General features: G+C 34.4%; 1 protein-coding gene across 1 annotated transcript; it reads left to right on the top strand.

Annotated features, from left to right (window-relative positions):
- The first annotated feature begins 12,134 nt into the window (after nucleotides 1–12,134).
- LOC139429619 (uncharacterized) lies at nucleotides 12,135–12,761 on the top strand. Its single transcript, XM_071195574.1, has one exon. The coding sequence runs from the start codon at nucleotides 12,135–12,137 to the stop codon at nucleotides 12,759–12,761; it is 627 nt and encodes a 208-aa protein (XP_071051675.1).
- Nucleotides 12,762–23,229: the final 10,468 nt, after the last annotated feature.

The raw sequence follows: 23,229 nt of genomic DNA, 5'->3' as shown, positions 1-23,229 counted from the left end.
CTGATGAAGAAAATGAAGTTTTTTTTCTTAGTATGAATCTAGCTGTGACGAAAGCAGTGATGATGACAAAAACGAAGGCGAGGAAGAAGGTGTTCTCTTGACGGCTAAGGATGGGACTAAATGGAGTCCTATTTCACCAAAACCACGTCGTCGTTCAACTCGGGACATAGTAAATACCGAACCAGACCTGAATGCGAAATCAGAAACCGTTAAAAACATTGTAGATCGTTTGAAGTTGTTTATGTGTTACGAAATGATCGATATTATAGTGAAATGGACCAATCAAAAAGCTGAACAATTTTACCGGGAATATAACACTAAGAATCCCGAAAAGAAAAGGACCTGTATTCGAACAGATAGAGTTGAAGTTTATGCTGTAATAGGTGTTCTAATTACAATGGGGACTCTAAAAGCAAAAAGAGAACCAGTGAGATTCCTGTGGAGCAAGAATCCTTTGTATTCTCGAGGAATATTAATATCTCATTTATGAGGTTTGATGATTTTACAACTAGATTAGAACGACGAAATACAGACAAACTTGCGGCAATTACAGAAGTTTTTGAGTTATTTGTGACTAATTGTAAAGATAGCTACAACCCAAATATCCATCTTACAGTGGACGAACAACTTGTTGGATTTAAGGGCAGGTGCCCGTTTCGAGTATATATGATATCTAAACCAGCTAAGTACGGCATAAAAATATGGGCCCTTGTTGATGTGGAAAGTACATATGCAATGAATTTGCAGGTATACGAAGGAAAAATACATGATAAACCTGAAAAACAACAAGGAAAGCGTGTTGTACTTGACTTGGTTTCATGCCTTGGTCGAGGTTATGGTATTACTACCGATAATTTCTTTACAAGTATACTGAACTGCTAATGAAGTGTTTAATCGTAATCTTACATTGTGTGGCAACAAAAGAGAAATTTCGCCAGCAAACCAAAAAAATTCTCCGTTTTTGCTTTCACGAATAATATAACATTGACTTCTTAAGTACATAAGAAAGGTAAATCAGTGATAGTACTCAGTACTGAGCATCATAATAATAAAACAGGAAATGCAGATAATCATTTCAAGCCGGACATTATAGAACATTACAACAGGTGTAAAGGCGCAGTAGATAGTATAGATAAGATTGTAAATGAATATTCAGTGAAAAGAGGAACGAAAAGATGGCCCTTTGTATTATTTCAAAATATTTTGGACTCTGCAGCTGTAAATGCTTATATAATTTGGACAACTAAAAATCCAGAACTAAAAAGGAATGACTACAGAAGAACTTTTTTATTAGAACTTAAACAAGAACTCATAAAGCCTAATGCTGCTAAAAGACTACAGGACAAGCACTTATCTAAAAGAATTGTGGAGGCGATCCGTATCTTAGTTCCTGTGGAGGAAGCTCAAAACCAACAGATTCCAGTCCCATCTTCATCAACATATCCAAAACGTTGTACGATATGCCCAAGAAAAACTGATAAGAAAGGCTTGTCACAAATGCAAAAAATTTGTTTGTTCCACTCATTGTCTGGTGTCAAAAAGAATAATTTGTACTATTTGTCAAGAGAAGGAAAACGTTCGTTAAAAAATTTTAATTTTTTAGTTTTACTTAAAAGATTTTTTTTGGTTTATAATTTCTTTGTTCATAATTATTAAATAAATGTCGTTAATGTTTTACTATTTTTCTTATTAATTTTGTCATACATCAAATAAATTTCTTGGGATACGTTTGTATCCCACATCAGACTTCATGAAATTTTAGACACTGCGTACCAGAAAGGTTAAAATCAACTTGGTGGTTAAATAGCAATGGATAGTTGCTATTTGTATCCAAAACTGAAAGCTAAATTATTAGCTTTTAGTTATGGATCGGTACGAAAAAAACTGTTTTGAAACTTATTAGTCTGTTGAGTATAATTTTTAATTTTGTTGTCGAGTTGCATTCGAGGATCAGTCTATGATCTACGGGAAATCTATAAATTGAACTTAATGAAGTGAGTTTGTATGATCAGGCTTTAAGTAATTTGCCATAAATTTTACTTTTAAAATTTATGTGTTAATGTTGGTTTATACGAATCTTAATATTTAAGAGTTACCCGAGTCATAAATTGAACGATTACGTGCGAGACTCAGACTTACTAAAATGAATATCGCAGGCTTGATCTTCCTGAGAATTTGAAAATGATTCTCTTGTCTTTTTAGATTCTATATTCTACAAGAAAATTGATTAGGGCAACAGTTCAGCTCCTTTTATATGAACTTACAATCAGTAGTATACAATCCTCTTTTACTAAATATTCTTAAACACCTGCACTAACTGTTTCAAACTATATGAGACCAAATTTTAGAACGGTCATTCCATTATTTATTTATTTTTTAGTTAAAAAAACTGTTGTCCTATATGAAAATGATGATGAGTTGGATAAACGGTACTTATTGTCGTCGATCGTGATAACATGGAATTATTTTGTAATTAGTGCCACAACTACTCCATACTATCCGATGACGTATATCTGGGGACCTTAGCTTATGATAGGCCAGTGTCCAGGAAAATGCCTGTTATTTCGCAACGAAAATAACGTGTTTGTTGGCTTGCATCGGTACAAAAGTACATTGACATTTAATCTAGCGTGCTTGTAATTGATGAACTATGAAAACCTCGGCATGCAAACATTGCACAAAAAATATATAAAGAGATTTCAAAACGAATATTTGCGTTGATTACATAGTGTTAGGCATGATGTAATTTTATTAAATCAAGGAAACGCGTATTATTTATCGTCTTCGGTTGAGTTATTGGTGTGAGAAATTTTGAAACGGGCCATTTCCTGGTTACCGGTAGTATTTGAGATGTCGGACCTTTTTGGGGGGCATAATTGGATACGTTACAATGGCATATAGTATATTGCTACCCTTGTGAACTGTTCGACGCTATTTTCCCTTGCTTCAAGAATAAATTCGTTTCGGTTTCTGCGCGCAGCAGGTGGCATGATTGTAGTTATTCATAAAAATATCCTGTATACGCACACAAATTCTCAAAAAAATTTTCTTTTTGTTAGAAGAAATGTAATTTCTAAAAGTTACTTTGAAAAAATAGTAAAAAGAATTCTATTTCCTACTTTCCCTCATTCACACAGACTTTAACTATCCATTACATTTTTTCGCTTTTTCAGTAACTAGAAAAAATTGAGGAAAGATGCGTTTCTTACAGGACTAATATTATAGTAACAGGAAGATGAAAAAGTTCAAGAATAGAAATAACACCACTTGGCATACAATGTTTTTTGTAATTTGTTGTTCAGTGTAGCGTGTTTGTAAAAGGGGAAAATGATAGATATGAAGAAATGCAAGTGGTAAGTTTTACCGGTAACTTTCAAGACGTTGTCTGCGGAAGGGTGCGCAACGGAGGGTGACTTAAGACAGTTGGACTTCCTGAACGAAAAATTGGCAGCTGCGTCTGCGTTACGCCCGTTGATTTCGACTGGAATCTAAATGATAGTGTACCATCTTTGATCTTTCCGTTGAGTTATCTATATGCTACCGCGGTAAATATGGTATTTTCAAAAAAGTTTAAACAAGTAGTGTATTCGTTTATTTAACTTTTATGTACCCTTTACGCCTTTACTCAGTAATAACTCAATTGAACAGAATTTACAACCTAACCATTCCTACGAGAGTGTAATATGCAGTAGCCATAAAGAATTATTACCTAATTGCTACGTTACAGCTTGTAATTTTTGAAACGGCCGAAGATTGCTTTTGAAGAAGCTACTGGTAAAGATTCTTCAGGTGTAAAATTCTAAACGCAATAAGAGCCGACCTTTCGCCGCCGCGTCTCACAGAACGAAGAACTGAAATAAGAAGCGAGAGCGAGGAGCTCACCGCGTTTAACCATTTGTCTGCGAAATTCACACGGTTGACCTTATGAACTCCCATTTTGTTCGTCGACGTGTTTACACATTAACTTTACACCATTGCCTGTGCACGAGGTGTATTAATCAGAAGAATTGCCTGCGCATCGTCGCTTTTGCAAAGAGATAAGAACAACAATTTCGTGTATTTAATACTGTTATTTGGCCTGTGTAATTAAAACGGAACTACAATTCTTAAGAACTTAATAAGTTAATAAATTTAATGTCTGAAATGAATATTTTTCTTACCTAATAGAAATCGAAATATGTGGAATATAGTTTACCATTTCAGGAGTAAACTCTTTGTGGGAATGGAGTTTAACGTTTGTCGTGCTTTTATTACTTGTATGTGTGCTGTGTGTGGACGTCAGCTGCGCACATTTCCATATTTAAATTGGTATTACCCCGGTGTGCAAGTGAACCACTACGACGAGGATAACGAGGTTTAAATTCGTGTTTAGAATGTTTTCTTTCGTTTCGCATATAAATCTATCATCTGAAAATCTCCGAGAATGTTCCGCCGCATCTTCCTGAAGTAGATTTACTACGCCCGTTACTACAGATGACGTTTGACGGAGCACACTTGAATTCATAGAGTCACTATATTACTTTGGATACTTAAATCGGTGTAAATCGAATAATTAAAAGACATCTATAGAGTCTATATTTTGGTATAATGTTTGATCATTTATATTGAATTTAATCTGCATAATAATATCCGATACAGATTTATTCATTAGACTAAACACGATACAAAGTGACGAGTGCAGAAGATGAAATTATCAGTAAATTGATACCGCGTTTGAGAACGAAATTGTCCTCCATCAACATAAATTATCCGTTAAATGATCGTTTAATTGAAATTTATTAATGAACGCAACCGGTTAAAAGTTATAAAAGTTTCCCTTCCAATTATAATTCATTACCCACTTTTGCCCATATATTAAGTCGTCACCAGAACTATTTATCACTTTGCATTTTTATACATCCTTCAATCGCTATCATAATTTTTAGTGGCGTATTCATTATAATGGGGTTTCATTTGACTCCCAAATAAAATTTGAAGTTCATGTTGAACTTTATTCAACTTTGTCATACTATTTTCTGTTAATAACTTTATATTTATTTAAGTTAAATTATTAGCTAAAACAAAAAAGTTTTATATGTGGTAACAAAACTATGTTTAGTCTGCTAAAAGCTACAAAAAAAACCTTGTTGAAGGTAACAACTTCCTGCAGAAGGTATAGCGATAATCTCTGAAATTATCATCTCAGTTACGCACTCAATAATTAAACTCTTATTTCATATCACTAAAATAACGTTTATGAGAATAATTACTTTTAAGTAATTGTGTTTTAGCTACTAATCTTATGATTACAGTTTACAAGAACCATTACTAAAAGGTATGTTAAGCAAAAGTTATTGTTGACACATGTCCCTGTGTCATAGGCTGACTTTATTTTGTATAAAATGTCGTTGTATTTAGGCTCATTGATTCCATCAGAGCTTGCATAAGTATTTGCAGTACGATACAAGTTTTCAAAATAGAATGCTTCAGCGTTCATAAATACCACGTCTCCTTAATTGTGAGGGTGGGATGCTTTTAACCTTCGCATTATTGTACTACGAAATAATCCCGGTTGGCCAAATCCATGTTAATCTGAGGAAAGTATAGCATAGTTTAAAAGTCGTGGAGAAAGATGTAGTCTTCGATTGTTGTCGAAACGTCTCTGGTATTGCTGGAGTAAAGTAGTTGATGTATTAATTCTAGATTTTGTAGATGGTGTTTTCCAACACATCTTGTCAATTCAAATAATCTTTAAACTAAAACTAGAACTATCACTAGAACTAATTAGCCATTAATTTAACTTTAATATTCTATATTTTTGTGATTTATTCAGTTGTGGTCAAAACATTATTAAGAAAATATCTTTAATTTGGCCCCTAGTACCTAACCTTTTAGTCTGCTTCGTATTTTATAGGGTGATTTATAACATACATTTATTTTTTACTACACCCTATATACAGGGTGATTTGTATATAGGGTGTAATAAAAAATAAATGTACTCCATCAGGGTAGTAAAAGACATATAAGAAAAATTTTAATCAAATTTAACTAGGAGTGATACTTTTCCTGAAAGTTTTCTCTCTAACGATGGGCGTTTTGCGAATATTAGTCAATCAGTGTCGTATAGAAATGCGAGAAAGTTACGTGTGGGCCACGTCAATTAATTTATATTGGTGTTCATACAAGGTAATACCAATTAGTTACTTGATGACCAATTAATAGGTTGTCTTATATGTGGGGTATAACTCGTATATGTAATTTTAGAAAAATTGGATATAAATTTATTTAAATTTAAACCAGAATGCTGGTTCTTGCTATAGTTGCAAGATTTAAAAATAGGAGGGTTAAAATAACCCTTAAAAGGAGTAATAAGACGACTGTTGAGTACAAATTTACTAAATACTATTGAAAATTGATTGATTTGAAAGTGAAGATGAAAGTTATATGGTAATAATGTAAATGGTAATGAAGATTTATGTGCGACCAATGGGGCGGAAAGATGAAGTGATAATATATAAAGAAAACTCAAAAATTCCCTACTAGTTGCTTAAATATATCATTGACGAGGCATTGTTTTCAAAAATTGTTGAGTTCTAATTTATATGTCCATAATCTATTTACTACTATTAGTCAACAAACATAGTGCTAACTCGAAGAAACTCAGCATACCTTTACATCATTAGTTTTATTATTCAGTTTTAGACAGCAAACAATGATTTTCACGAGGATGGTTTTAATAAAGTGAGACCAATTATTAACATTTTAGGAAGTTAATGCGAACGTATTATTTTTTTTCACATTTTGACATTTTTGACAGATTAAACCGTTGCTAGTAATAATGGTTAAGATACAGACAATTATATTTGGCATGAAAATGTTTCAAACCTAAATAAATATAAACCGATCAACAATACGATGCCAATAGTTCGCGACAGTTCAGAGTTGTTTATTTTATCGAATTCCGGAGGTTATTTTCAGCATAAAATACAAACTACATATATAAAATAAGTTCCCTCGCAAATTTTTCACTTTCAACTTAATTTAGGTTTCTGGGTCTTCTATGTTTCCAGTATTTTCTTGCGATTTGTTAATTAAACCTACTTTCTTTGATAAACATTCAGAGACGTTTCATAAAATAAAAATAACATCAATGGGTTCTTCATTCTCATTTGTTCTTCCTGAAATCTCTATACCTCCTTGTATGCAATTAAGCGGTTGTGTCAATTTTGCGATTCTTCATTTTCGAGTGGCCATTCGTTTCGAATACTGGTGAAAATCCTCGATTTGATAACTTTATGCTCTGAATAAATTATTATTTATCTCTTATTATTAAATTACCATTAACCATGTCCTGAAGATTTTAAGCCATAATATACTTCTTCTCTTACTGGTCCTGTTCTACCATTCACTTTCCTTTGGAGTATTTGTATTTATTTCTCATAATAAGTTCAAGATATTCCAGTTTTCTTCTCGTGATGGTATTTATCACTTTCAAATCCTTCCTCATTCGCACCATCACTGTCCTGTTAGACATTCTATCCACCCATGAAATCTTCAGTACTCTTTGGGTTGGTTGAATAAAAAAGTAGTACATGCTAATGCTTGAGGAAAAAAAATTTACTGCATAGCAAATACTGTCGCATGTAGTAGGCCTTTAATTCCGGTAAAATTTACTCACGTATTTAGTACGAACTATACGATTTAAAGTAAATACTACTACTTAGTAGGAAGTAAATACTTTTAAAGAGTTTTACGCATTTCAAAAGTACAACAACGTGTTAGTTCACGTTGGTTCACATCTCACCAACGTTTATTCATTTGTTTTCTATAGCGTATAAGAGTCGCGAGGTATCAGGTGTCATGGTGGTCTATCAATTATAGCTTTTTAGTACTGTTAGTATGTTAGATAGCTGTAGTTATCCTATTATTCAATGATATTCTTGATTTTCTCCTCATTGTGAAGCCGTTTTGTCGAGAAATATCAGCTGTCTTCGATACAACTAGGTTTTCATGGTGGTGATAGCAGTTCTACATCGCTTCTCAAAACTTTTTGAAATTTTGTGGTGATAGCTAACAATTTTACTATTTATCAGTTGGCGATCTTGAATAAGTACAACTTTTTGAGCCACTTTCGCCATGTTTAATACTGTAGCATCGTAGCAAGATTAACGAAGCTAGCCTTTCATAAGCTTCGCTAAAAGCGGAGCAATCGTTGAAATAGTAGTACATGCAACTTTGTAGCAGGTATTTCCCTTAGACTTTCCACGCAACTAACTACCGATAAAGTAACTTCCGGAAATATCGAAGTATTTACTACAATTAGTAGAACCTGCTTCAAATTCATAGAATTTACTTGAAGAATTTATTTCAGTATTGTAGAATTAGCATTTGCTACTGTTTTATTCAATCCACTCTTTCTGTTGTCTCGGTTAGTGTCCATGATTTTATTCCATAGGAAACGCAGCATCTGAAGAGTCTGCCTTTGATATTGATGTCGAGGTTGACAGTATAATCATCTGGTTAAGAGAGGCTCTTCCTTTCTTTATTCTGCACCTTATCTCCTGAAAATGGTCCCAATCCTCATTAATCAAGGTCCCCAAATAGGCGAACTATGATATCCTCTCTATTATTGGTATGTTGTTTACAATTAAATCGTACCTTCTAACTGTCTCCTTACTAATTGCCATGAACTTGGTCTTACTAATATTAATCTCTAAGTCGTATATGACGCCTCGGAGAATTTTGATTGCGCTGTTGTGAGTTTCTGCATTGATCTTAATGGTAGCTGACTGGTTCCAGAATAGGTTCCTTATGATCCTAAGATCCTTGTCGTATATCCCCGAGATCTCCAAAACCTCCATCATCTTTTCATGTCGTAACTTGTCGAACGCCTTCTTGTAGTCAACAGAGCAGGTCAAAACGTCACACTTTATATCTCTGCAACGCTCGAATGACACTGGTAGGCAGAAGACAGCATTTCTTGTACGTAACTTCTTTCATAAATCCAAATTTTGTGTCTGATATTCTTTCTTCGCAATGTCTATATATTCTCCGATGGATGATTTTACGAAATAACTTTAGCATGTGACTGACGATATGTGGCAGATAGTTCTGTAATCACTACACTCCTTAGCTCCCTGTTTCTTTGGCAGCAGTATAAATCCAGAGATTAGCCATTCATTATCCAGTATTGTTGATATTATTAAATATGTCAGTAAAAAATTTAATTTATCTATCGTCAAAAAGCTTGAAGAATTCTGAGTATATTCCGTCTCGTTCCGGAGATTTTCCTTTTTTTAGAGTGTCATAGAGTGTGTTCATCTGTCAGGATACTAGGTCCAGATTCAGTCTGAATGGATGATGGAACTTCTTTTAAGACGAAAAAAGTTGTTCTATTTACCTTTAGTCGTAAGTCTCCTTTATATCGTTCCTATCCACAATCAGTTAACAGAAAAGGTTGACATGGATGGGAAGAATGGGCGAGAATAGATGGCTAAAAAAGATTTGGCATTAGATTCAGCCAGGAAAGCATAGAAGCGGAAGATTTCGGTGAACTCCGAGATGAAACCTATGCCTTGCAGTAAACTAAGTAGTCGTATTTGAAGGCAAAACCATTACTTTGATGTTGGCGTTGTCAATAATTAACAGCACTTTAAATGCGATGTTTTTAGACGAACAGTATCATTCATAAGTAATCCAAACTTTTCTTTGGATTTGCAAATTATTAACAATCATGGTTTAGATTTATTCTTTAGTGCTCTGCGGTTTACTGACCGAAATACCAACAAAGATTTTAATTTACAATCGTCAGCATCTTTCGCCGTTTTAAATCTTGGAAATAACTGTTCTTCACGTGCAATGCATGTTTTACAAGGCTTTTTTTACCAGCTAAACCATATCTCACTTACATTAAATATGGTCTATGTGCTATAGCCGTCTTCTTCACTTGCTACTTCTCCACAGGTTTCATTTTTGTATCGTAACCAGTTTGTTCCAAAATTGTATGATTCAATTCACTCTGGTCTACTTGGTAATTACGTATCTTCGAATGTATGTAATTCGGAGTATTACTGTACTTAAATACATAAGTAGGCGTCATAACATAAATATAATAATGTGTGTTAGTTTTGCTGTACAAACGAAATAGAACCGAAAACAAACACACCTGGTTATATGACAAAGTGCATCCTTGATAGGTATTCATGAAGAATTTCAAAGACGTTTCAATTTCCCATCGTTTACCGTTTTCTACAGTTAACGCAGTTAGAATAAATGTGTAATTTTGCCTACACCTGTGAGCCCGCATATTGTATTAAATTATTTTTATCTTTCTACTTTTGTAAGTGACATTGTGATAATCAACATTTTGCAAATTCTATTGTAAATTTTGCTAGGTAAAAAAATGTTTAAATGATGTTGTAAAAGTCTTCGGGAAAATAAAGTTATCAGCTAAAAATTTGTTATAAAAAGATCTCACGAACGAGAAACGTTAAATGTAGCGTATACATTAACACTTGTCGACAATTTACAGTGTGACAAGACAACCTACGATGTTGTCAACCGTAAAGAGTGTACAAAAACCGGCCGCGATGTTAAATCAAATTAAAGTAAGCCCTCATTAGTCGGAACAATGGCAAGAGTATATAGGATAAAACTCGTCCTTACGATGTGGCGCGAGAGAGATCGTCTTCTACGGGTTTCTTCACGGACGGTCCGCGAGAAGAAACCCGTAGATCCGAGAGCGTAATTGGCCAAGATGCCCATGGGAAACTCAGTTCGTACACGTCATATTTCTCGTCTTTTAAGCGTCTCTCCCCGGCCGATTTGTAATTAAACTATTATGCGGCGATATTTTTTTGTATTTTTTTAATTTCTTTAATTTTTTTGTACGTCTTCGTCCGATTTCAGTTTCCTCCATTAATTGGCGATCTGCGAGCGGCTGAACAAGTTCTACTCACCCCTGGGAACGCGAGGAATTAGCACCAATTAAGCCAGAACGTTCATAAAGTACACACGGAGAGAGAGAAAAAGAGAGAAAGAAATCAAGTTCAAACCGATGAGATGGGCGGCAGTGAATCGTAATGCAACCAAAAAGTATTACGTGACAATTAATTACGGTCGGCATCATTATTCGTATTGTGGAATTCCCACAATGTATATGAATATTGGCTCTCTCTTTCTCAGTCTTCGAAGACGATGATCTCTTCGGTCTCGTCGTATGTGTACACCTGTTAATGCTTGTGATTTTTGCGGGATCATGGTATGTCGATAGTTAAACGTTCCTGCAAATGCCGTCGATTCTGTATTAATTTCTGCTGGTATCCTGCATTCCTGTGATTTACCATCAATTGATATGTGCAAATTGAGAATTTTTATTATAGCAATACTAATAAAACTGGGGATATATGTAACCATATTATATTACTGTTTAGGAACAGTTAGGCAATATCCTTAGGACACCATTGTCTCGTGATCATAAATTGTAATGTTGCATTGAATTAAATTAAGAAATTAGATCTTATCAAAAGGTATCTACACCGTTATTAATGTACAAAAATGGGCTATTACAAAACAACTTGAATCTTGTCTTCTATTTTTTCAGTTTTAACTTTTGAAAGCGGGGACGTGGAATATTACAACTTTAACGGGAAAGGAAGAAGGAGATGGAGAAGATTGGGATAAAAATAATGGGAATTAGTGAAGCGAAAAAGAAGAGAAGGGGGAGCATACAATTATCAAACAATTATTGTCCATACTTCTCAGGAGTCCAAGAAAATGCATGGAGCAAGGAGGGAGTAGGAATAATTATAACAGAGTTAATTACGCACCAACGGAAGCAATGGAAGAAGAAGAAATACGAGATTTTTATTCAAGTCTCCAAAAAACCTTCGATAAATCCAGAGAAAGAGTACGAAGGCTTTCACGGCCGGTGTGAATTAAACTAAGATAAGACTAAGATTACACTTCGAACCAGTTTCTGAAGAAGGTTGCAACATGGCATCCGAAACGTCAAACCTTTTATTAAAAGACGCACGGCAAAACTCGAAAGTTTCTAGTGTTAGTTCTGGTTTTAGTTCTAATCTTAGTTTAACCCAGAGAAAGAGCTTTGGAAATCCAGAGTTTGTCAAATGAACGACTTATTGATTGGAAACACTATGTGGAGTCAGAAGAGGCAAGATAAATATACGTTTGTGGCGGAAGAAAGGAATGGTAAGAGTATTATTGATTACATCACATACACCCGGAATCTCCAAACCAGAGTCGAGGAGGTAAAGACTGAAGCAGAAGCAGAAATGGGAACCAATCACAGACTAGTCATGGCGACTATTAATAATATAGAAATCGAAAGAGAAAAGATGAAAACCTACACGAAAATACACATCCATAAACTAAGGCAGGAGGAAGAAAGACTAAAATACCAAGAAAAACAGAACAAACAGAGAAGGTGGAGAATTTTTAAAGAGATAATGCGAAATAAAGCTATGGAGGTGTGTGGAATGAGGAAATATAATAATCAGATAAAGAGAACACACTGGTGGAATGAAGAGGTCCGACAGTCAATCAAGAAGAAGAAAGAGTCATGGAAGAAATACATAAGAACGAATTGGGAAGTGGATAGAGCAAACTATAGAACGAACAGAGATGTAGATAAGAATATGGTAAGGGAGGCGAAAAAGAAAAGCTGGAAAGAGTTCGGAACAAGCTTAAGTGAAACGTACGGATCGAATAACAGGAAATTCTGGAATCAAATAAGAAAACTGAAAGGAGATCAAAGGAAATAAATAAAAGCTGTCAAAGATTTAAAAAAAACGAGTTAAAGACAACTATAAGGGAAATTCTGGACATATGGGCGGATTTTTATGCAGAAAAGTTCAAGGATGGAAAACGGACACAAATAATGGAGGAGGGAAGAGAAGATGAGATAAGGAAAGAAAGATAGCAACTGAAGAGATAACAATGGTAGAATTAGGAGAGGCAATGATGAAGATGAAAACAGACAATGCTTGCGGCAAAGACAAGATAAACCCGGATTTTATCATAAAATATTTGGGAATAATATTCTTGGACCTAAACGCAGCTTTTGACACGGTTAACTGTAGTATTATATGGAAGTGTCTATGGAACAATTAATGGTACCACAAAAATTAACAAAAATAATTAAAAACCTGTATAATAAAAGTGGTAAGTCGAGGGCATAGTACAAATGAAGGGAAAAGCATGAAAAACTTTTGAAATGAACAAGGGAATAAAACAAGACGATAGCCTAAGCCCCTTGTTATTTATAATATTAATGGACAGAGTGATAAAAAATACAAGAACAAGAACAAGTAAATATCAAACAGTAATAGGTTATAAAAGTTTGAAACCAGTAAAAATAGATAATTTATTTATATGTTGACGACATAGTGCTGATAGCAGAGAACCATAAAAAAGCAAGGAAGTTGGTTGAAATATGGACAGAAGAAATTGAAAAGATGGGCCTAGAATTGAACGTAAATAAATGTAAAATCGTGATAATAAATAAAAAAGAAATAAGAAATAACCCGAAAGAAATATTTATTATGGAACAAAAGATAGAAGAATCATCATATGAGTACTTGGGTAGTATAATATCATAAGATGGAACGATAGATATAGACAGAAATGCAAGAATAAGGAAAACAAACAACGTATATCATACTCTAAACAGAACCATTTTTGGGAAGAAGGAGATAGATAAAAAGATAAAATTGCCAATATTAACATATGCCAGTGAATCATGGACACTCCAAGATAAACAAGAAGGAAAGATCACAGCAATGGAAATGAAATTTTTACGGAAAATATGCAGGATAAGGAATGCGGAAATAAGACTGGGAGTAGATCAAGAGAGATAATTAGCAAAATAGAGAGAAATCAACTAAACTGGTACGCCCACATAATTGGAATGGAACATAACACAATAGTTGTAAAGTATTTGAAGCAAAGAATAAGGATAAGTAAAAGAGGAGAAGACCTAGGAAGAAGTGGGAGGAAAGAATAGCAGAAGTTGGGAAGAAGAGAGGGAAGACTCTAGCAGATATAAAGGAATTAGCCAGGAATCGGAGGGAGTGGAAGAGGTGGATGGAGCAATATGAAAAAGATTTATCCGACGCCATCAGGCATAAGGATCAGGAGAAGAAGAACTTTTTAAAGCAATTGTGTTTTAGTATTTTCCAGTATTTATGTACCACACTGTATATTTTTTCAATAATACTAAGTAAAATTGTTTTCAGATTCATACGGTTGGTTTCACAACTTCACTACATAACAAATCCGTAGATATGGTCGTGCAAAACGAATAATAGCTGAGAGAAGAAGGCGGCTAGCGCGAGGTCTCTCCATAGATAAAGGCAATAGTACCATAACGTGGCCGCGGGTCCCTTGACAATGACCGACGATGCCGTTCGCACCTGCTTGAGTTCAGGCACACGGCGGTAGGGCTTCTTTCGCCACGAAGTTGGGGGTGGAGTCGCGTCCACCGCCGCCGCCGCCGCCAAGACGCCCAACGTCGATCGTGACCCCGATAGCCCCCAAGGAATGCTGTGCCGCGTCCGATCCGACGGATATATTAGAGAATTACTACATGCTAATGCCAGCTAATGGCCGATTTTAAGGCTTGTTATCGGTTGCGACTCGCCTCCGTGAAGACAACTTTTACAATGGTTTTATTAGGCGGGGCGGCTGCTGTCTACCAACCAAACGGCCGGTTAAGACGGTAACGCCTCGACGGTTTTCCGCGTTTTTCTTCTTTACCGCTCTACGGAAACGCCGGCGAAGGATTAACACCGGCGTAGAAAGATCAACGTCGAAGAGCCGGGTGTTTGTATACAGTAAAAGTCCGCTCGACTTCGCGCTCCCGGGAATAATAATTGCGTGAGATGAAATCGGGAAGTGATTAGAACGAACGTATGAGCTGAAATTCCGAACGAACCTGGCGTACGTACGTGACTGTCTTGTTAATCTTCATATCGTGTTTATTAACTACTAAAGGAAATAGTTTCACTCCATTCTAGTTAACAAAGTAATGAATTATGACCTCATTAACTTATAAATATTAATCTTATGGAACATTGTGCAATAGATTTCAGTCAAAATTCCAAAATGACTTATAAAATACTATATTTTACCTTACATAACCACGTCTTCGACATTTCAAGTAAAAACAATATTTCTCAGAAGAACGAAAAATAACGGTTATACCGCCAATAATTATTTTATTGGCTTTAATTTATAATCTTACAATTAAAGGTGGTTACTTCTCTTTCAATTCCTCACGTGTAATAACCGTTACTCCGTTTAAACATTACTTTATAGATGGATTTCTTACTAGACGTTACGATATCATATGGCTCTGTACCTCTCAAAATTATGATGGTGTTTAATGTCGGGTCGGCATCGTTATGTTTTGTTGAATTTGACGAATTCATTGAATTCTCAAAAAGATTCTGCTATCTCAAAGCAAACTTTGCAGATTGTTTGTAACAAGTATGGGAGTGGTTTATTTCCAAAACCTATGATATATAAATAACCTCAACATTTCTCAAATGCCTGACAAAGAACAACGAGAAAACTTTAAGTGTTCAACATTATCAGAAAAAAATGTTCTAACTAAATTATGAAGCTAGTCCATCTTAATTATTATATAATGGTAAAAGCCAAGAATGAAAAGAGGAGAGATATTTTAAGCAGAAAACAATGCTTGAAGGTTAAATGAGGAGCATAATGCTTAAAAATTATGTCTTGATTCGTATTTTCCATTAATACAAGGTAAACAGAAAACTAATCCAATTCAACCCAACTTCCTTCCCAAAATGCTAGATGATTAGTGTATCTAGACCACATAGACTTTTCGCACTTTTTGGGCTACCAGTGACTAAAACGATTTATATTTAGTCTTAACACACATCCCATGTTATTATTTTAGAAATCTCATTTTATAACCTTATCCTGTTACTGCTACAGGTGACCAATTTTTAATAACCCCTTTTTAATAGCAATGAGTTGCTAGGGATGCTGCCTCGCTACCACAATATTCAAGATCTATATCCACTCAACCCTAAAATATTGAAAAAGGGAATGCAACCCGATGGAAATATGGGTAGAAGACTGCCACATGCACACCATACTGTTCCCGGACGACCAAATAGTTTTTGCAGAGGACGAAGAGGATATGAGGTATATGTTAAATATACTAGAAGAAGAACACAATAAATGGGGCTTGGAAATGAACAAAGATAAGACCCAATATATGGTAATTGGAGGAACGGGAAAGGACATATAATTGGAGATCGGCATAATAAAACATGTAATCCAGTACGAATACCTTGGGTAGTTATAAATGAAAACGGAAAAGCCAATAAAGATGTAATGAGGAAAATTGACAGAGAAAAAAAGCGATAAAGGCAATTCATTCGATTCTGTGGAATAACAGCCTAAGGATACAAACAAAGAGAAATATTTATAGGGCCATTATAGAACCATTAATGACGTATGGGTCAGAAGTGTGGATGAGAGACAAAGACACAACTCGAAAACTGCTTGCAGCAGAGATAATGTTGAAAATTAGTTGAAAATTAGGAAATAAGAAGAAGAATGACGGCACAAAACTCAATAACAGACACTATAAATGAAAAGCAACTAAAATGGTATGAACATCTACGCCGAATGAGTAAAGAGAAAATCCCACTTAAGGTTTCGAAGTGGATGCCAGCAGAAAGAAACAAAAGAGATAGGCCTTGGAACAAATGGATCCAGGATATCAATGAGGAGATGAAGAGGAGAAGACTGGGAGAAGATGATTGGAAGGATAAGGACCGCTGGCGGTTGGGATGCGAGAAGTGACAATAAAAAAAAACTGCAAATACTCGCCAAATAGAAATAGAGTTGCTATAGTAATCTTAACAAAAATGTATAGCAAGTACATTGTGAGAAAATAAAGCTTCCATAACAAATGCATTTAAGTAAAAAATATTAAGAATTAAAAAATATGGTGATTATGTACTTAATGATTTTATCATTGATAAGCAACCTACAAACAAAAATTGTTGGAAATGTACTTTAATACACCAACATTCATGAGCATCAAATTACTCAAATGTATCTTCCATAAATAACACAACTAGCACTATCATTCTTCAGCATCATATTGCTCAAGTGGATCTTCCATGAACAACACTGTTAGAACACTAACTCTATCACCCAATGATATTGAATCAACTCCAGCTTTCAACATATATTGCTCAATTACAGATAAGTATATAATTAATAATTTCCTTCTACTAACATAATCAGTGACCAAGGCAATTTCAGAGTAAATCATCATTTAGAATTTTTCTAAAATAAATAAATAAATAATCAGCTGTTAGGTACTGTTTTTATTGCCTACTAACGAGCTTATCTATTTCACTTTGTTGCATGTTACATTGTATTGTTATGAAGGCATTCTTAAATACCTTCTTTCATAACTCGCTAGAATTCTGTAGTGTAATCGTTAATTTGCAGTGTCATTGAATAGAAGTCATATTTTCCATTGTCAAAATCGTGACTTGTGGCAAAAGATTGACAGTTTTGAACAGCAGTGATTTTCAATTATTACTATTCAGTATTTTGGGGCTACTACCGAGAATGTTGCAGCTCTTGTATCAGGAGCATTGAAGCCCATTCGGGACGACACGCAAATAAAGGAATATAAATATCTCACCGAATCAATAGCAAGATGTCATATTTGTATCCTTATTACATTTGCTTTTGACGCAAGTTGATTGACTTAAGCGAAACCCGTTTAATAATAGTTATTTATATTACAAGTGGGCTAGAAACATAATTACTGTACGAGTGCGGAGAATTGCACGACGAGGTCGTAGACCGAGTCGTGTAATCACACGAGTACCGTAATTATGCTCTAGCCCACGTGTGATATACAGCATTTTATCTACGACTGCTAAAAATTATTAAAAAATCAATTTCTTTAAAAAAGTCTATTTGATATTTATAAAAATATTTTGAAATGATTGTTGACAATTTTGAATTGTCAGTTTCAACAACATGTTTACTCATATGGAATAAGTGTTTCGAAATGTAAAAACATAACAATTAATGTTTATAACAAATAGTATTGTTTCTCTGTAAGTAGATAGCACGTTTTCTTTTGTATTGTTGCTCGTTTCAATAAATTAAGTCTGTTCTGTTTAGGCTAAAAATGCGTTACGTAATGAAACTAGTGCCTTAATTAACTTCATTACGTAACTCAAATCACCTCAAATGAGTGCGGTAATGATGACTTATCCAAGCAGTCGTAGATAAACGAATTAATAAAAGAAATCACCATTAGTTCAGCCAAAAAATATCTCAAAAAAATGAGAGTTAAAAAGAATAATATAGATGCCAGAGCATTTTTCTGAAAGAATATTCCCCGAATTTTAACCGAATTTATTCCTTACTTTATGTAAACAGCGTATGTATATTATATATATTATATATATATACACATACGCTGTTTGATAGAAATTTTGATAGAAAAAAACAAATTCCACTTGATTGTAAACTTGTAACTGAGCATAGTGAAATATTGGTACCTAGGTGTACCCTTGATTTCTACAATACCGTTTGGACAAACATTGAACATTTGATAAAGCTTAAGCTTTGATAAACTCATATAGAGGTGCCGACACACTGAGAAACGCTGAAAAAAATTTCGTGGTACTCCTTTTTAACATTTTTCAGTGTTTCAAGATTGCTTGCTTCACAGTGTTCGATATTATTATTAGAAACTTGACATGTCTATATTAACCGCAGAGGTTCATATCCAGTGGATTTGGGATTTATATCAATCTGGTCAAGATTTTATAAGATATTTTTCAAGTCTTGTTTGGTTTCGACGAAAAAGTAAAAAGCCCTATTTTTCGTGAGCTGCACAAATCTTATATCCTCAGTCTAATGTAAATTATCACTTCCATGAATAATTAAAACAATACTATTTATAAATACAATTTAAATTTATACTATTTAATTATTATTTTATTTAAACTATTTAAATAATTCCTTGAACCATAGATAATTAAAGGTTTCAATAATTTCATTCGAAAATTCTCTGCTATTGTCAGACTGTAGAATGGCAGAGGCAACCGATTGAGTTTAGATTTGAGTGAGCTTTAAACAACAAAGTTTGCAAAGTGGTTTTGATAAACCAGTACGAATTTGTTTTCACCCTTGAGATGAGACTGAAAATGTATCAAATCCACTTGACATCTGGAGTATACGTTAGACGCTATAATATCTTTTTTGTAATTCGCGGCGGTAATGAAAGCTATAACAGTACTCAAACGGGTGCTGTAATGAGACTCCTTACAGCATCCGATGCTGTAATGAGATTTTAGTAACATTTTATGGAACCAGTTCAAGTTGGTGACATTGGGTCATTAATTTTTCTAGTTGTCAATGTGACAATTTTTGTCTATGGATGTTTAAACACGTTCTTAGCATCGAATACAAGGTCCACAATGATGAGGACATTGAACTCTGAGCAATTTCTCTTATTTTCGGAGGTGTACATGAAACATTTTTGTCAGGTGAATACATTTTGTGTTTTGACAGTTTCTAATTGTCAATTCAAATTTCTATTTTCAAGTGTTACGGTGTTACCAACTGCTGCATACCTATTTCCCTACATTGTCAAAATTTGTTTTATTTTTGTTAAAAAAAAGAGGATAAAGACGCGAATTACAAAAAATAGCATAAAAAACACGTTTCATAAGACTTAAAGCACTCATTCATTAAAAAACTCGTGACTACCCCACTCGTTTTTCAACTTGAATTCGTGCATTTCAAACGTGTCTTACGAAACTTGTTTTTTAATATACTATTACAATACCGTTTTTAATGCCTTCTTACTTTTGTTGATATGGCTCATAAAGTTGAATATAGGTTTCTATATGGACGTTAAAATTCTATTGTTTCCTACGTCTTATATTTTTCCAGTAACTCCATACCTCTTTCAGCATGCAGAATGATCTCATCCGCCAATTCTAATCTGTGCAATATATCGGATAATTCGCTGTTACCAGGACTACAGTTTACTTTTTGATCTATAGAAACAACATTGTATATCCGTAACAACAAGTAATGACGACGAGTCTTCCTTGCTGTTACTTTTGCCTTAATGACCTCTTCCAACAACACTTTGTAGCGTTGGTCTTCAATGTAAACAATGATTTTAGCACTTGTTAACCTTCTGGACTTTACTAAATCATTGTAAAATCGATTTTTCGCGGTTGAGCTTTACTAAGGCATTAGAACACTACAGAACACTACATTAGAAATAAACCAATACATTGTTTTTCATAGTTTACATTGTAATGTTTACATTGCTTATACAATTTTCTTATAGTAGAAACCACGAGAGCTGGCAGTGACTTGACGTTTAAAAATGGTATGAATCAAGATATGGACCTACGACTTAGATTATTTCACCACATACATTTAAATGTATGTTAGGTTAGTAATGGAGGTTATTTGTAAAACATTGTCAAATTTAGAAGAGGTTAAGCAAAAAATCGATTAAGTAAGTTTTATTCAAACAGTGGGTCATAATTTATTCATTAATTATAATTTATTTCATTTTCGGCTTGTGAAAACACTAACAGATTCATGACAACGCTCACAAGACGTTTCGATTTGAAGTTATAATTATAGAGTTACATCCCTTAGAAGAACAGACGTACTTTTTCGACGTGGCTATTTGAATTGTACAGCAGACATATTAAACTAATGCTATCTCTTTCTAACACACATTACTCTCTAGCGGTTTGTGAATTTTAATTTACTACGTATGGCATTTGTAAGAGCAGAAAACGATGATTTACTGCCAGCTCTCGTGGCGTCTACTATACAAGTTATTGTTTTGGTGGAGGCATGAAAATTAGTCTGGGACCAAAAAAGCAAATATTATCATAATAAAGAAATTCGCCGAAAATTATTAAATTCAATCTGTCCACATCAAACAATAAAAGGGGAAGTAGTCATCATACAAGTAATTCCCAACATACCGATACCTCGTCAAAAAAGCAAAAAGAGTAAAGCCAGGCAGCGTAATGTAAAAATTGCTATGGTTAGGGGAAAACTTGAATCAACTTAAACAAAATAGTCGTACCAATCTGTCGTAAATTAATGGTTACCAACTAAATTTCAGGAAATCTTTTCTCAGGAATATGAAGCATTACCTATATTGAAATTATATCTCCCTTTCGCATTCACTAATCATAACTCTGACGTCATCAACTGTATGTGGTACTACAACAACGTACTTCTTAAAGTTTAATACAACTTATTAATTTGAACTGCTGAAGAAGGTTGCAACATGGCATCCGAAATGTCAAACCTTTTCTTAAAAGACGCACGGCAAAACCCGCAAGTTTCTAGTTTTAGTTTTAATTTTAGTTCAATTAACACCGGCCGTGAAAGCCTTAGTACTTATAACTTATTAATTTATATAAACTTATTTCCCTTGATTTTCTTAAAGTGATAACTATATGGCGATTTTTGGGCTTACATTTACAGTTGTTTACATTTTTGATCTTACATAGTATTTAGTGAAGATTGTTTCATTTATGAATTTCTTAATAACATCGATATATTGGTGATTAGGGATTAAGGTAAGTATCGAACCCTTCAAACAACCTTTCTGTTAGTGATTTACAATCCCAAGATGAACGAGATTTCAACTTGAATAAACTAAGAACTTTTTCGTTTGATCATCGCAAGTATTTGTGTAACTTGCTGTATAATAGATATTGTATAGCACGATGGTTGAAACTCTCCACAACACTTTTATTATATTCCATCGTAATACTGTACATGAGTTGAGCAAAACGTACAACGACCGTATAATAACATCCAACCAGACATAATACAAAAGTAATATATGCCAAGAGGTGTACATTAAGTGTTGGTTGTGTTCGTTCAGCTCCTCGGATCGAGCGTTTTCTCTACGTTCGGTATCCGTTTGTCAGCGGGAGTAAAACTAAATACGGACCTTTTGACCTGTTATTGCCCGGCGGCAAAACGGGGGCGGGTGGCGGCGGGAAAGACGGTCCTGGATCTACGCGCGAAACGTCGCGCCTACGAATCATCATCAGTACGGCACGACTACGTATCTCACACGTCGACAGCGTGTAATGACAGTGATGAGGAGAGTTGGGCACAGACGAACTACCTTCAACGTACACGGGTTCCACGCGGAGATCTCCGGCCGAGATACTGTATGGTCCGTAAACACGGTATTTCCGCCATTACTGAAGAAAAACGATCAAACCGGCCGCCGAGGCTCAGTTACCATTCTGGATTATCTACGCCACGTTCCGCGTTCACCTACCTCTACCTTGTTTGAAACCATGCTTTTAAGACCTTCAATTCAATTTTAAGTTATATCTACCTAATACGTTATTGGTTCCGGCATTTACAAACTAAAAAATTAAAGCGTTGGATATGTTGCGAATAGTATTTCCTGCTTATTTAAAATAAACTTTCTTGAAAGTTGAGTTAATAAATATAGTAAAACCTCAATATAACGGACCTAAGTAGTTACAGCGAATTCCGTACGTCTCTTAAGACGGCTAAACCAGTATGTTTTTAGTTCTAGCTCTAGTGTTAGTTCTAATGCTAGTGTTAGTTCTTGTTTTAGTTGTTATTCAACGTTAGATTGTTGTATATTTTTCATTGAACTAACACTAGAATTAACATTAGACGCAGAACTAGAAACATTCGGGTTTAGCCGTACGTCTCTTAAGATGGCTAAATGCGAATGTTTCTAGTTCTAGCTGTAGGTTAGTTCTAATGCTAGTGTTAGTTCTTGTTTTAGTTGTTATTCAACGTTAGATTGTTGTATATTTTTCATTGAACTAACACTAGAATTAACATTAGACGTAGAACTAGAAACATTCGGGTTAGCCGTACGTCTCTTAAGACGGCTAAATCCGAATGTTTCTAGTTCTAGCTCTAGTGTTAGTTCTAATGCTAGTGTTAGTTCTTTTTTTAGTTGTTATTTAGTGCTTGATTGTTGTAAATTTTTGTTGAATAAAAGGTAGAACTAACTAATAAAGAAGGCAACTGTGTGGATACCTGTCCGAATTTGTGTACAATAAAACTATTCTATATAAGATGATGTTGATGCATGCATTTTTGTGTTGAGTCTATGGACTTTATATATAGAAGTATATTTAGTTATAAATAAGT

The sequence above is a fragment of the Onthophagus taurus genome, chromosome 1 (assembly GCF_036711975.1).
Source record: "Onthophagus taurus isolate NC chromosome 1, IU_Otau_3.0, whole genome shotgun sequence".
Lineage (NCBI taxonomy): Eukaryota > Metazoa > Arthropoda > Insecta > Coleoptera > Scarabaeidae > Onthophagus > Onthophagus taurus.
The sequence above is the reverse complement of the archived record's forward strand: the minus strand, read 5'-3'. Positions and strand labels throughout refer to the sequence as shown.